This window comes from Vanessa tameamea, chromosome 3 (genome assembly GCF_037043105.1).
Source record: "Vanessa tameamea isolate UH-Manoa-2023 chromosome 3, ilVanTame1 primary haplotype, whole genome shotgun sequence".
In the NCBI taxonomy this organism is placed as follows: domain Eukaryota; kingdom Metazoa; phylum Arthropoda; class Insecta; order Lepidoptera; family Nymphalidae; genus Vanessa; species Vanessa tameamea.
Window position 1 is genome coordinate 11,548,595 of NC_087311.1, and position 17,250 is coordinate 11,565,844.

At 31.4% G+C, this 17,250-nt stretch overlaps 1 protein-coding gene across 1 annotated transcript in view; it reads right to left on the reverse strand.

Annotated features, from left to right (window-relative positions):
* Nucleotides 1-3,298: 3,298 nt before the first annotated feature.
* The window catches only part of LOC113397382 (nephrin-like), a 194,919-nt gene continuing 180,967 nt past the window's right edge, over nt 3,299-17,250 (reverse strand). Inside the window, exons 11-17 of the mRNA XM_026635699.2 lie at nt 16,503-16,654; nt 15,790-16,009; nt 15,285-15,500; nt 14,922-15,056; nt 5,238-5,339; nt 4,515-4,669; nt 3,299-3,537 (exon numbers count right to left, since the gene is read on the reverse strand). Coding sequence (XP_026491484.2) covers nt 3,418-3,537; nt 4,515-4,669; nt 5,238-5,339; nt 14,922-15,056; nt 15,285-15,500; nt 15,790-16,009; nt 16,503-16,654 — 1,100 coding nt within the window. The 3' untranslated portion in view covers nt 3,299-3,417. The remainder of the gene's footprint in view (nt 3,538-4,514; nt 4,670-5,237; nt 5,340-14,921; nt 15,057-15,284; nt 15,501-15,789; nt 16,010-16,502; nt 16,655-17,250) is intronic.

Below are 17,250 nucleotides of genomic sequence, written 5' to 3' on the forward strand. Positions count from 1 at the left end.
ACGGGCTATTTTAACTTTACGTCCAGGTTTATTGGATCGCGACGCTAATACAAAACGGACGGACAAAGAGACTCACCTGGACGCAGCCTTATATGTTAGTATATTTTTTTTATTTTCTTTATACTCCTATCCTTATGTCATTCCGTTTGTATATTTCAATATATATTATCTATCCACACTAATAAATGAACATAGTTTTTGTAATGACTTTTACGGCTACGTTTCAAAGATTGGCCTGCTTTAAATTTAGACTATTGTCGTGATATGCGTGAATTCGATGTTCTTGTATTTCATAATCTGTTAAGTTAGTAATACTATTTCATATCACTTGTTTTGTGCATCAAATCTTGTAATTGAATATTTTCACTCAAACAGTTTCAGTCAACCCGTTGAATTGATTTATTTCTGGTGACAATACAATCAGAGTATATATAAATAATATTTATATATACTCTGATTGTATTATTTGTTCCAAATCGCTTCAAATGATAGTATCTTTTGATCAAGTGTTTTATTCTATCTTTTCAATTTAGATTTATTAACATTCTATTGTTTAGTTTTAGTTAGTTCACTTTGAGTGTTGAACGCTGAAATGCAGTTGTCTGCTCGGCGTCAATATGAAGCTAGGGTCTTGTTTTATTCACGAACTCCGCACCGTTTAAAACACGTTTTCCGCAGCTATATCTACTGTTCTATACATTTGTAAGTTTCTTTAATATTTGCAATTTACTATTGATTTTAAATAAGATTTTATTACCCGACAACGGGAAATAAAATCTATGTTTTTGTTGTTTGTATTCCATTGTGTGTAAACAACACTATTTAAGGCTCCAAGTCATCATAACTGATGTGAAAATTTAATGATTAACCCTACACATATATAGTAGGAAAATTTAGCTAGCTTATGTTTGTCCATGGCGACGCTAATAGTAATTTTTATGTCGAGATCAATTCTTTTGTTAATAGAATAAAATTGAGCATGCACTTGTGTTTATACCCACTATTTCGTACGTGCACTGCGCGTCGATGTGACGCCGACTCGCGCCGGCTACATGTTTTATTCAGGTTTCAAGTAGCGCTTGACGTACGATGTCCGCGACGCTTAGCGCTCTTGACATTTTTAGATTATTTCTTTCAAACTTAGAACCATACGAATTTTTATTACGCTTTAAACAGAATATTATAACAGAAACACTTACTTTTTTATATTGCCTTGCATTGTGACCATCAGTACTTACTGAACAATTCTAGTAAGACTAAATTTCAATAAAGTACGGGAGTTTGTTTGAATAAGTTGTAAAACTAACTTTTGTTAGACTGAGTTCACATTTGACTAAATAATTCAATTTGTTTATATCAATTGGACTTTGGATATGTATTTTAAGTGTCCTTAAATTCAGGTGTTTAAAATGTTATACTAACGAAAATAAAGGTTTTTAAGCAAGTCAGGCTAAAATTTTTTGAAAACCGAAATATTTTTATTTTAATATAAGTTAAAAATATTGTCCACTGGTGGCTTGAGACTAAAAAAATTCAGGTGCATTTCATTCTATGTTTTATTATTTGTTGTTTGAATCCAAAATGGCTCTCTACGTCCTCGCTTTGTGAATAAGCCTTTTCTTTATTGCTCAAAGAATTACAGGCGCTTTGAGCAACTGTTTTACAATTTCCAACTATCCGGTTAAAATACGTTCGAAAAGTTCCGTGGCGTTAAAATTAGATCCGAGTTTCTAGAGCAGAAATTATGGTTGCTTTTTTTTCCGTTTGTTAGCCAATAAAATATTTATATATTTTTTACTACATTGCGTTTCTATAATTCCGTTATATACAAAATACAAACATAACATAAACAGCCTGTAAATTTCCCACTGCTGGGGTAAGGCCTCCTCTCCCTTTGAGGAGAAGGTATGGAGCATATTCCACCACGCTGCTCCAATGCGGGTTGGTGGAATACACATGTGGCAGAATTTCGTTGAAATTAGACACATGCAGGTTTCCTCACGATGTTTTCCTTCACCGCCGAGCTCGAGATGAATTATAAACACAAATTAAGCACATGAAAATTCAGTGGTGCCTGCTTGGGTTTGAACCCGAAATCATCGGTTAAGATGCACGCGTTCTAAAAACTGGGCCATCCGTTATATAATACAACATAATTTTGGACTGCTTAGAAGTATCAATTTCCAACAAATAATAACGTCTATCGAAAAAGTTTTTTAACAACATAACTTCAAGGTCCACAAACTTTATTTTGTGTAATTCGATAAAATTAAAGATAGTATGAAATTTGATTTACTCGTACAAACTTGTGTAAAACAAGATCTTATCTTCACGAAATACGTTACGAACAAAATAATAATAATTTACGTTATTGGTGTCATTATAAAGTTTTTGTTTCTCGCAATGAACTAATAATAAAGACGGTATAAAAGCTTGTGATTTGCTAATGATTGAGGTTAACTCGTGTTTTGTTTATTCGCTTAAATTATATTTATTTTAAAAAAATATAACCTACATCTGAATATGTATCTCATATAACAGGATCGTGTCTTGCCACGCGACACGCAACTTCTAAGGAGTCGTCTTCGTTTATGACGTTACATTATCGCTGTTTCTATGACCAATAGTATCATAAATCTTTCGAAATTCAGGCAAATGTTACTTTGAAAACGATTTATTTAAACTTATTTTTCAGTTCTCTAACTTTCGAGATATATATTATTGATTTAACGTGATATTTTATTGGGGTTCTAGCTTCTATAAATATTAATTCAACTATCATTAAAATACGAACATGATGTATGAATAATTTGCATAGATCTATTTATATATATTATTTATGTGTCTAGTCACGCGCCTTCGTGAACGAATAGATCTTCATATATTTTCGTTACAGTTTTTAATTATAATTATATTTTGATTAATTAATGAAGTTGTTTATGATAATGGCTATTATTATTTTCTTTGCGCTTGTCACCGATTTAAGATGGTGTAGCAATATGGATTGCATCAAGCAGAACTACTAAAAATTCAGTAGTAGACTACGAGCCTGTTAAGGGGAAAGATTTTAGCGCAATTTACTAGGCAGCTTCAATACCGATTATTAGATTCACGTATGGCATGCTTTATTCGATGAACATACTCTCTCGCCCTGTTTTCGTCATAAAGCACGAAATGTTTAAAACAAATACAAATCGTAATGATAAAATTAGCACATTCATTCCAAAATAATGACATTTTATATCCACAGGGACATCTTACTCAAAATAAGTAGTTAAACATACAAACATGTAATATATAGAGATGTCCCACCACAAACCTGATTGCACGTCGTAAATAATTCTAATTTATAAAGGCGACGTGTTGAAAATAAATCGATTTGTCGTTTCCTTTAATATAAAGCGCTATATTAACAGTCTACACACAGCTCTCTCTCGCGTTCGCTAAGAGAGGCGTCCTCGTTGTAACGACTTCTCTTCTCCTCGACAGTGTGCCGCTCGTCACGCTCCGCCTGTCTTCTGCTAGTGTACCGATACTCTAGAAAAATTATCGTCAACTGTTATTTTATAAACAAATTTAGATTCTTTTTTTAAACTAAAAATCTATATGAAATGTATAATAATCTCATGACGACGGCTTCATATGTAATTAAGAAACATTATTTCATACATGAGATTTTCTTTATGTAGTCATATTAAATCTAAGCACTTTGATTCAAATAACGTATCTTGTATTATTATTGGTCGATTTTAGAGATAACTTTAAAATCGAGCAATAATAAAACAAATTAAATTAAAAGTTTTGAACACTTTCCATTTATATAGGCATACAGTTTTTTTATTAATAGTTTTTATGTTATTTGGCAACATTTTGGCTTACTATTTTGAGTTTTGACAGTTAAAAGTTTTGAACGATATTTGCACTTTCCTTTTATATAGGTAAACACTTTTTTTATTAATAGATTTTATTTCTCATTAATGACTTACTATTTTGAATATTGACTAGTAAATTAAGCCTAGTAGTGCGTTCTATAAGATAATTAATAAAATCAAATAATATATCATCTTAAAAGAAAATTTGACTCAGATTTAGGTAAACGTTAGTTTACTGAGTCTAAATAAAATTTATGATGTAATACTCGTTATCAATACCAATTCAATACGAGTTATTTCAGGGAATTATCAATGTGGCAAAAAGTCTTTGTACTATGTCAGAGACAATGACAAGATTAGTTCCAAATTTGAATATGGATAAGGCATTTTTTGTCTTACTTTCAATCGTATATTCTCATTGTCAGTTGATAAACGTTTCCATCTTGGTCTCAGTCCCTTATGATACCTTTATTTCTTATAAATATATTTAAGGACTGTATGCGCCACTAAACAGAAGAGCTATTCATTTATATCCCTTGTGCCTATAAACTGGGTCTCTCAATATTCAAACCGGAACACAACAATACAAAGCACGACAACCAAGATATTATGTACGTATGTGTGTATGAGAAATATACAAACCTGAGCATCGGACACGGGTGTGTTTGGTGTATGAGGAGTGTGGGATCTGTCGTGCAGACTATGCACGCTTCGAGATGCTCCAACCGGTGGTGATACGACAGCGCCGTAGGGTGGTGGTTCCGGTGGCCGCTCTGAGTCTCGCGTGCAATTAAAATCTACATAAAAATATCATTTTATTAATGTTGCTAAAAATATTTTATATAGTTATTGGTTAAAATGGTTTCATAGTAAAATTTCTACTTAAAATATTTTTAAAAATCGAATGATTGTTTGTTCAAAAGATTATACTTCTACTAATGCTCGGCTAATATCGAAAGTACGTTTTTAATTAGTAATGTCTGCCATCATTTTAATTGTTATTTATATTTGAGTAATAAAAAATATAATCTCAAATTGCAATAAGTATATATATAACAAGAAAGTATCCCTCGACTTGTTATTGCGAAAAAATATAATTTGAACCGAAATTATATCCTTTCTAGAAGAAAATACAAAAATAATAATTAAGCTTTTTAAAATAATATACAGTTCAGTGAGATGACATATTATATTTTATGTAAAGTTATCTTATCTGATTGACTTATCAAACATAAGGCAATATTCGCTTAGAAGTAATATTTTAAAATTATATTTCGCTATGACACGGTAACATAGTTATTTTATTATATGACGTTGCTCTTAAGTGTTCCTAGGATATGAATAACAACAAACAAGCGCTCTCACCTTTCCCGAGAGGCACTACATCTGGATTCTTGTCGTCCGGCTGGATAGGGGAATGGTTTGAACTATGCATTCCTTTATAAGCCTTGACGGTCTGTGTTGGAGCTAAAAATAAATAAAATTTATATAGAAACTACACATAATCAAATATTATTTCCGCGGATTCGAGTGCGTTTTGGGGCGTCGTAGGATTCTGGTATAAAGAGTAAGGCCATTCTTAGGTTCAAATTCGTATCAAATTCTATCAAATGCAGTTTATGGTCTTAGCCGTGAAAGACAGACCAGACGAATGGACAGACGGAGTTATTTCTACATTTACAATATTAGTATAGATTTTAATGTTGACAAAACGTAGTTTAAATTTTTAATTTACTTTTATTATTTTCGTACGTAAACGTTAAATATAAATCATAAAAATGTTATATCAAATTATGAGATTATACTAAAAACAAACATTTGGTATACCTCAGCTTGATAAATTCATTACGCTCAATAGAAGTTATAATTTTACTCAAATATATATTATATACACTCTGTTATTAATCTTAGATGCTATGTGATAATATTTATTTATTTATTTTAGGCAAAAATACAGGATATTATAATACACAAACGTTTGATATCAAAGTAAGTCTTACATAAGCCAACAAAGTCTCCACTGTTACATTAAAACATGGAGTAAATCTAATAAGATATACAAATAATAAATAATAGATAATCAATGTATATAAAACAAAAAAAAAGAATATTAAAACAAATAAAGTTTTTTAAGGCTCTTAAGAACTTAATGAAATATATTTAACATTTCTTCATTACTGTAATATTTATTATAATTGTTACATATTCTTACCAAAAAGCGTTTTTCGACATAGTTCGTTCTACATAAAGAGACATAAAAAGTATGACTTGAATGAGCGCTTGGTTTTAATGTTTATTGTGCTTATAATAATTTATTTTTTACCTTACATTTATTTTTGTGATAAATTATAGTTTTGTTTCCCACAAATAATTGAAGCTAACTTGCCGTACGGTTTTTTTTATACAAGCGGATGGGCAAATCTTACATATATGGTACTTTGTCAAAAAACTGCAACTACTTTGCAACAATTTTAATACGAGAAGACAAACGACGCGTGACCGCGTAACTTACTAATAAATTAAGTTTCATATAAGATATTATTAACATATATATGGTTTATAATAATTAGGTAGGTAGGCCACCCGATGTTAAGTGGTCTCTACTGCCTACAGACATCGGCTATGTAAGAAATCGAACCATTCCTACCTACTACCAACCTTGAGAACTGAGATGTAGTTACGCTGCCTCACTCATCTTTCAAACCGGAACACAGTAATACTAAGTATTACGGCTGAGCGGTAGAAATAATTTGATGAATGGGTGATATCTACCAAGACGAGCTCGTACAAAGCTGTCGTTATCGATTTTACATTCGAAAAAAGGGCTAATAATTAAAGTTTACTTATCTTCGTAAGCTATATAATAATAATTTATTGGTGCAAAAGTAAATATTACAAAAGAAGCTTATATATATGAGTTTACAAAATAAGTATGACTATTGTTAAATATTACTATTAGATAAGTACTCTATTTACATGTGGTTTATATATATATATATATGATTCAACAAATCAATATTATCTAATTAATATTCATCAGTCAAATCAAATAATTGTTATACAATAAGCGAAATATATTCGCGTTACAAAATCAATGATTCATTTTATCAAAGAATATCATCGCGCATTTTCGCCTCCGTTAAATCTGAATCACACAAATATCTATGCCTAATTAAAATTATTTGCCAAAGTGATTGATTACCATTGTAAATATTCCATTCAATAGGCTATAGTGTGACATATATGTAGTCTTATATAGCCTCAATAGCCCACCTCAATGAGTGGACTATCGAACGCAACAGTATTACTTGGTATTACATCTGGGTTGGTATCACCTACTCATCAAAATGTTCAACCACCAAACCGCAATACTTAGTTTTGCTGTGTTCCAATTTGAAAAGTGAATGAGTCAGTGTAACTGTAGGCATAAAGGATGTAACATTTTATAATAATGTCCAAGGGTGGTGACTCATACCACTAGGTGACCCATTTGCCTACGTATCAACATGAACTTAAAAAAAAAAAATTCGAACTCGCAGTTCCTGAGATTAACAACTACAAAATATTAAAGTTTTACTAGTGTTTCCTATTTTTAAAGTTCAGTTTGATACGGCTTATTGAAGGAATATTGCACTGACATTTCGTGCAGTAAGGCATCGTAGACAGCTCAAATGTCACAGGGTACATCTTCATTTTCAAAGTTCGTTTGAAATCCAACTATAGTTTGAGGTATTTGTACTTTTAGTATGAGTTACAATAGACCCGAATGTTTCTGTAACAAATACCTATTGTTGATACCAAATAGTTTGCGAACCAGTTTGGTATTATAGCCACAACTTGGAATATTTATAGCACTATGCAAATTACCGTATTAGTTGTATCGAAGTTCCATTTATAATTTATTATGCTAATATAAATTTGCTAGCTTTCCGCACTGACTTCGCACGGATACAAAAATACCCCATTTCCTTGATTTAAAGTTGAAATTTCCAACGATCCTTCATCAACGGATGTATTATACAGGCTCGTGTTCCGAACTTCGTCTTTCTAGATTCAGTAATTTTGACTGTATAATGATAGTCAGTCAAGACAAATAATTGTATGAGTTTATTGAAAATACTTAGTATAACAATTTAGTTATACTTCCAGGTTCGAGCTTCAGGAAATTGATTTTACTTTCATTAGCAACGTTAGCAATCTTTGTTTAATGCTTAAGATAGAATTTATGTTGAACTTTGAAGAAAATATATTTGCATAATTCATGCAGACTTTGAATTTAATTATTTATTTGGAAATCCAAGTAAATATAAAATATATATATTAAATGTCTATGTTACTCTAAAATCTTTATACTATGTTCAGCTTCGTCTCCTTTGGAAAAGATGAGGTTAGAAGCATATTTCAATTGCAGCAGAGTGATGTTCGATATAAATTTTGCATATTTTCATATTCTGAGACGTGTAAGTTTCCTTTATTTAGTTTCCCTTAACCGTCGAGCATGAAAACAATTACAAAAACGAATTAAGTTCATGTACATTCAGCGACACTTGCCATAAGGCCGACTATTTCAGGGCACTATTGAAATAAATATTCTAAATTTCTGATATACAAATTATATTACAGACGACCATGTAAATTATTTGTTTCAATAACGCCGAGCAATCACAAAAAAAGGTCTCGATATCGATATTTCGTGTTGATATAATAAGATGGCTGTCTGACACGCTAAATAACGTTTAGGGTCTGAATTTAATTCACATGTACCGGTATGCCCTGGTACAAAAAAAATCTAAATTGTCAAAAACAAACGAAAAGATAATTTAATATTATAATCTTAAATATAGGTGTGTTTATGGAGTTAAATCAAATTTAAATTATTTAAGCAGGATTTCACAAGCACGTTATATGCGTCATTTTACATAATTATATCGAATTTAAATCTATCATTGATTTAGATTCTAGATTTTACAAACCGTCATGAAACTCAGCGTTTACTCGTTTCAAAATTAAATCACAATTTCGAAATTGAGATTTTTAACTTCTCATTTGACTCTAATGAGAGTGATAACTAATTTACTTCTCCATAGTTAGTTTTTTTATTTAAAAGTAAAAAATTGTAAAAGTAAAGTAATGCTATTTAAATCTTTACTCCCAAATTATAAGAGTGATTGTAATGATGATATTATACCATGATTACCAAATATTTACAACGTCACACAACAATATACACACTATTAAAGAAAATATAAATATCATAAAAGTACTTAAAAATAATATAAACAAATCTAATGATAAACCTTCTCAAGGGAGACTAGCTGAGTGCACACTCTATTCACTCTCCAATAGCCGGATGCACTTAAGTCATAGGACCAGCGGATTTACATGCTTTCCAAGGCACCGACGTTCAAACATCGCGAACTTTTAAATCGCGAGCTACCACTGAGAATTTCCTTAAAGAATTGAACCCAAGTCCTTGGATATTGCAACCAGCCAATAGAGAAACAAGATAGTCGTCCTATGTTAATACGTAGGTCTTATATATTATGTACACACGTATTTGATGTCTCTATTATGCAAGAATTAGTACCGCTGGAGTCCTGGATATTGTTAAACTAGAGCAAGACAGTTTGAATACGGAACATTCATCAATCATATAGTGTTTCAGCTTAAAAGATGAATTACCTAGTTTAATAACGGGACCAAAGGAAATTTTGTTCAGTAAATATTTGATCATTTACATTTCATTGGACTAAAATAAACCAAAATTTGTATGGCCACAGGTATCTGTTATGTACAAATATACATATTGGCCCAGTGCATCTTAACCGATGATTTCGGGTTCAAACCCAGGCAAGCACCACTGAATTTGCATATGCTTAATTTGTGTTTATAATTCATCTCGTGCTCGGCGGTGAAGGAAAACATCGTGAGGAAACCTGCATGTGTCTAATTTCAACGAAATTCTGTCACATGTGTATTCCACGAACCCGCATTGGAGCAGCGTGGTGCAAGATGCTCCAAACTTTCTCCTCAAAAAAGGAAGAGGAGGCCTTAGCCCAGCAGTGGGAAATTTACAGGCTGTTAATGATGTGTTTATACATATTACACGTTGAATAGACAAACGTAGCCAACTATTGCAAATTATTTGATATGAAATTTTATATTACACATATTACGTACACCGACGTGTCATAAATTCTACCTATACTTAGTATGGTTGTGTTGTGGTCTGAAGCGTGGGTGAGCCTGTGTCATCAGGCAGAAGGGATATAACATAATCGTCCCCATTGTGGGTGGTGCATTGGAGATAAACAGAATGGTTAATCATATTATATTTTTTACAGTGCCAATGTCAATGATCGTGGTGAACACTTACTATCAAGAACCCAATTGCGCTCAAAATCTTTTAAACATTCATAAACTTTAAAATAACTATGGAATTTGTCACATATAATATGTATTTTCATTGGGAAGGTTTTATTATATCCGGTTTGTTGTAACTCGTTCCGTTTAATCGAACGCCATGACAATATTGGTATTTGTACACAGAGAGGATAACGTCAGCCTGGCTTTGCCAGTATAATTTAAAAATAGAATCATTGATTTATCATCGTTACAGACGGTCTATTGTTTTCATTTACAATTATGTTTACATTACATAAATATGATTAATTATTCTGTAAACGAGATCCAGTAAATGCTGAGTGTTATTTTAACAGGTACATTTTTTTCGTAACAATTTTTACTTATTGCACTAATATTCTATATTAGCGACCCAACCGGCTTGCACGGTTGCAATTTAATAATAAAGTAGCAGACAGGAATAATGCAGGTTTTGACCAGTGAAAAAGATTTAATAATTATATAATTAGTGCCGAAGGTAAGCCCATAGATACGAACAAACAAATTTCACATCTTTATAATATTAGTATGTACATAACTTTAAAAGTAGATTACAAGTATTAAATATAAATAAACGATGTTAATTTTGATCTTTAAATCTAAATCTAATAAAAACCTTGACATAATTAAATGATATTTGTTTGTTCGAATATCATGCACGAATTACTGTACCGTTTTTGATGTTACGAGGAGAAGAAAGAAGATGGAATAACAAAAAAAAAAACATTTTTTAATAACTAATAATGACCAATGTAAAATGAGCTTGTATTTAAAGTAAATTCATATAAACGAGGAGTCAGGTTGCACTGACCTATATAATAGATGCCACACTACAAAATATACTATAATTATAAATGCTAAAGTCTGTTTGTTGGTTATCCTTCGTTCTCGTGTCAACGGAGCGAAGGGAGATGTATTTTTTTGCATAAAGATAGTTTATTCATCATGGTTTGACACACATTTTATTCCGGATAAAGAAAATTAGTGCAGCTGTGAGTACAAAATCCTTTTTATTTTATGATAAAGGTAGGCAGACTATCAAATGGTCAGTGGTCACTACCACCGATAGACTATGTAGCTGTAAGAAATATTAACCAATGTTTCAACAACCTTGGAAACTAAGCTGTTGTATTCCTAGTCCCTGCAGTTACACTGGCTCACTCACCCTTCAAACTTGAACTCAACAATAACAAGTATTGCTATTTGGCGGTAAAATATCTGTTGAGTGTGTGATACCGACCCTTATATAGATAGCGCTTAGATATGGGCTTGCACCTATCATAACGGCTAGCCCTACCACCGAAAAGTATATATAAAAATAAATAATTCCTTTTTTAAATTTCATCTGCTATTATATAAATTTGAAAATACAGGAATTTAAATAAATCTTATTTGTATGATATTAAAAATGCGTTTACTCTAAACCAATTACCAACGAAGTCGAAAACTGGTAGCTATTAATAAGTTTATAAAATGGATCATAGTATTAATACGTAAAATACACTAAGTACGAAGTTTTGTTTATATTGTTATATTGGCGTTATATTTCATAATAAGTTATTTTATAACTTTAATATAAAATTTCAGTTTTAATAAAACATGTATAGATTAAAACAAAACACATTCAACTTTCGTTGCAGTTATACGGCGTATTATTAAATGGGTGTGAATTTTTTGGGGCTGTTACTTGAAAATTTATTTCAATTACGAATTAACAAAGTATATCCGTATAGAAAACCATGATAGTATTTTATCTTGTCTTTGTCTTTGTTTCTTATTGCTAAAATATTTTTTATGTAACTAGCATAGCAATACGTTTATTTATAACTGTACAATATATTTATTTTTGAAAAATGTATTAATAAAATCAGGGTTAAAAAATTTAAATACCATGTCTTGAAATGGCCAGCTCAATTTCGTCAGAATTTTACTCAAAATGTTTTGCCTTATACATTATATAATATTATATGAAATCTTAATTGAATTTACTGTTAAATAATTGAAACCAAGCTATTCATTATTCAATACAATACATTACTGAAAATCAAAAGAAAAACTGACACAAAAGGAGTAACAGACAAAACTCGATCTATTATTATAACTTGAAATTTAATACCGCACTTTGAATATCTGAATTCAAACACGATATTCATTTTTGCGGTCTCGCGGGTGTGCAAACTTAATAAAAATGTCGCAACCAGTGACGAAACATCTGCAATATCTGTATAGACGTAGAAGGACATAAATCACATTTGAAATGCAGTGAAAATGCTTCCCGACTTAGTAAAACGTTCGAAAATTCGACACACGCTCGGAATCTGCCTTTATTCTTCACGGTATTTCTTTGCAATAGTAGTAGCAATTTACTTTTTGAACTAAGCTGTGTTTTCTAATGTACTATGTTGTATTAAGTTGCCTTTTTTTTTTGGACGTAAAGCACGCGAATGAGGCCGTGTTTCTGGGTTAAAATATTGAAGTTATTTCGCAATATAAGTTAAATCTAAAAAGGAATTTTAATTTTATTTTTAAATAAGGTATATGTTTGTAGAATTAATTATTTGATTTAACAATGGTATTCATAATATTTTACCGCGACAACATAATATTGTGTTGTATCGTTGTGTATTGCTTCAATATTATACATTATCAAAACAACTCAACTACTTAGTGTACTAATGTTAATACGTTTTAAATACTATTTTTATCCTACTTAATTATTATTATTGATAAGAAAACATTGCCCGATTAAAATTAAAATAAAAACATTATAGCAATATTTTACGTCAAAAGGTTTAAGATATCCGTGATCGGCTTAATGCTTTGGCTTTATTTACGATAAGACTTATAAGTCATTTTCGTCTCAGGAAAGATTCAAATTTAAATCCGGCTTCTCTGTACCAAATTCTGAGTGATGTGGATTGTTTTTGTATTCTTTTCCATTTTCTAATTTACCATTGGCTGAATTATCCATCTAATTCCTTCCTTAAGACAAATCAGTTGAACAGGTAAATAACATCAAGGATAAGATTTTTTAGGAACAAGGAAAATAGATGTTATCGGTTGAAATATAAGAAATCTTCTATTTCAAGAATGAAGTAAGTATTTCCTGTGACATTTGAGTGCTTGGTTAATGAAAATCCTTTCAAAGTTAAGTCAACCGAAGATTCTATATCAAAAAGACCTATACATGCTTTCGGTTCAAAACGATGTTCCAAATTGGGCGTATTTTGGACACCAACTTAAAATAAAAAAACAATCCGAAGAAGAAATGTGATTCGAGAAAAACAATAATTCGTTTTAATGAAAAGTGTTAGGACAGTAAAAGTAATGGTATTTGGTCATTTATTTTTATTGACCTTTAACAAAAAATTACTTAGTGATCAAAACAAAATAGACGAAACAATTACATAATTATGTCAAAAAAATCATTCATTGATCAAATTGTCGTCTTACTTCCTCGATAGGTTTTGTTTTTTGTGAATATTTTTTATTAAATAATTCACGCGAATGGGAGCGGTGCAATGTTTATTAAAGAAAATGCCATATAAGAAATTATTTATCTGTATTTAACAATCTTCTACCATGAAAACTATATATCTGCTCGTATTAAGTATTGAGTCAGTTGCGTGACGTTACTTGCTTTTAAATTAAAACAATTTAAAACCTTTCAAAGGTTAGACTATTTCTCGAAACAATTTCTTGATCCAACAAAACATAAAGCGTTGATTAAACTAATTTCTAAGCTTCAACTTTGATTGCAGCATAATTTTCTAATTACAGAGGCGACAGCCGCATTATTTGTATATAAATTGCTTTGTCACTGAAGGTGTTGATAATGGTGTCATAAAAATTCAAACTTGGGCCATTTACAAGTTAAGCTATAGGTATTCTACACGCGATGCTTGGATAATGTATGCTCCACAGCTGAACCACTAAAACCTCGCTATGAGATATTACAGTTCGAAATGGTTTTGTAAAATGCTTTTGTATTTAACCTGCCACCGAAAAAATTGTATTGCACTTCGTGTAATGAATTTTTTTTTCGGTGTCGATTCGGAATGAACGTCATGCTTTAAGTGTTGCAACAGTAATATTATGTGTTGTAATTTTTGTATATTTCCGTTTTGATAAAATGTTTTTAAGGACTATTTTTACACATTATTTTTGATTTGTAACTAAATTACAAACGATAAGATAATATGAGTAATTAAGCGACAATTGTCATCTTAATTAATATTTAGTTATAAAAATAACCCTATAATTATTTACAAGATAACAATTGAAAACGAAGTTTTTTTTTACGTATCAAATCAAATCAAATCAAATCAAAAATCTTTATTCAATATAGAAGTGTTTACACTTGCTTATTGATTGTCAAAAATCTACCACCGGTTCGGAATTTAGCACCTCGGACCTGAGAAGAACCGGCGAAAGAAAATCTGCTCCAAAACCTTAGTTTCCCGAAATAAGTTAAGTAGTGGTGTACTTGACTTATGTCTAGTAAATAACGTAAATATGAAGTAACGTTACGTAACGATAATAGAAACCTCAAGAAACTTAAATTGCAGCATAAAGCACAGATAATAAATAACGTTATTTTTTTATTCTACATTCGTAACCAAAAAATATTTGTTAAATATGCCATACCTTCATACTGTAGCGGTCTATGTCGCTTTCTCGCTAAGAGCGCAATGATTGCGACGGCAGCCAATGTGCCGACTGCCCCTGCGATGATGCCGAGCGCCCAGCTCGCATCGATACGTCCGACGTTATTTTGCGCTTCTGTTTGAACAAATTTTATAATTTCAGGTAGTGTCTATCGTTGATGTTATAATTCTCATAATACGCCCCTAAATATATCTTTAATTTATAGTGATTACTGTCTCATTGAAAACTTTAAACGTTATATACATATATTAACATATCGTTGTAAACAGACAAAAATACATAGTTTCGGTTTTTTTTTTCAAATTTAGAATAATAATGATAAACCAATACATTGTATAATACCTGTATGTAAAGCCAGCCTCGATAATGTATGTACTCTTAAAGTAGTAATTTCCGATCGTCCTCTTGCATTGTTCGCATAAAATACGAGCGTTAATTCCTTCCCCGACCCGAGTCCTTGTAGCTTCCACACAGGCATTATTGTGGAGACATTCGCTATAAGAGTGTCCAATTCCCACGCTTCTACGAAGTACGTGGTTTGAAGGCCGCCGTCGTAGCCTTGAGGGAATGGACGTAAAAGGTTTTATGTTATACGGTTAGGTGTTTAAAGGTAATATAACTTAGAAAATAGCATGTTACGAAATAAGTTAAAAGCATACATAAGAATTTTATAGCACTCGATGAGAACAGATAGAACAGACATAAAATGTTATGGGTAATAAAAATAATAAGTCCTATTTTCCCTTACATCTTATGGTCCTATACATTTCATAATCTATAAATTGCTTCTATGTACACTCAAATTTTGTTGAGTTATTAGTTAATTATGTATAGAAAAAATGCTTACCCGCTAAACACCTGAGTTCTGCGGAATCGTCAGTCAAGTTCAAAGTAGAGCAATTGGTAGGCGGGTCGGGCTTAACAGCCGGTAGTAGAGTATATCTGCAGGGCTCAATTTGTTGTCCTGCCATGTTAGTGGCTCTGCAGGCGAGGGACCCGTAATCTACGTCCGTTGATGGCGTGTATGTAAGGATGGAACGACCAGACTTTTCCACTGTGTACTTTGCCTGTTAAATGAATATAAAATTAAAAAAATATCAATGTTAGGTTTGACAGACCAGAGTGAACTACTCATCATAGATAGAACGCTCACATGTGATCTTCCAGTGATATCTGTGATGACGATGTTTGTCATTTCGTTGTGACAAGATAAAATTCTGCTTATTTAACTAAACGATATATACATATATCTGTATGCTATTTTTATACAGATATTAAAGTATCATCATTTTAATAAGTTTTTATTTTAAGACGCTGTACCACAGGTGAAAACGAAAAGTAAATATAGATTTCCGATTAATAGCAGAATTTCAATCACGTGTGACACTCATCAGTATTTTATACACGATACTTAATAGTATTTTAGAGTTTAACAAATAGATACTTAAATGCATACACCTTTTTAGAAAATTGGCCGATCCTTTTATATCAAAGCTATTTTATACTGTTCTATAATTATTTATTATGCTTAAGACTTTTATATCACATAAGCACACTTACCGAATCCAACTCAACAGTGCCCATCGTATTATTTAGCGTCCATTGGAAGTTCTTCGGCACTGGAAAGGCATCCACTTCACAAGCAACACGAGCAGCTTCGTTTATAGCTGCACCGACAATCGCTGTCATTTTGTTCTTGCAAACTGGTTTATCTGCAAAAGATTGAGTAGATTAAAGATGTGTTATAACAAAATATCTTATAAAACTTGGAGAAGACGTAAGTTTAAACAAGTGAAACTTCCACCGTTTTCACAATACCTGTGAGTGTTTATACGCGCATGTCTATAATTAGGACATATTTAACTGCAGTACACTTGCGGTGTGTACGTGACAAGGAGGATTTTTTTTTTAATTTTGATAGATTGTATATTTCATTCAACTTTAAGAAAAATATATGAATTATAATTTAATTTATTTATTCGTATACGTTATTATTTTATTTCATTTTGATTGTCATTATGAAAGTAAATTGGTATGATAACCATTCACTAACTAGCTTTTGGGGATCATATTTTGCCTGATAAGTTATCTGAAATATATTTAATTGACAACAATTTTATCGCGGTTTCAAAATTTCAACTTGATGTTCCAAATATGAAAATTTTCATCAATACGTCGTCATAAGTACGTAGGCATTGACACCGTTTGGAATGTTCCACGTTGGATACCGCGGCTCCAACCATTGATGTGGTCGAATGGATGCGGGACAATGCTAATGAACACGTGTGGTATCCTACGCCGTTATTAG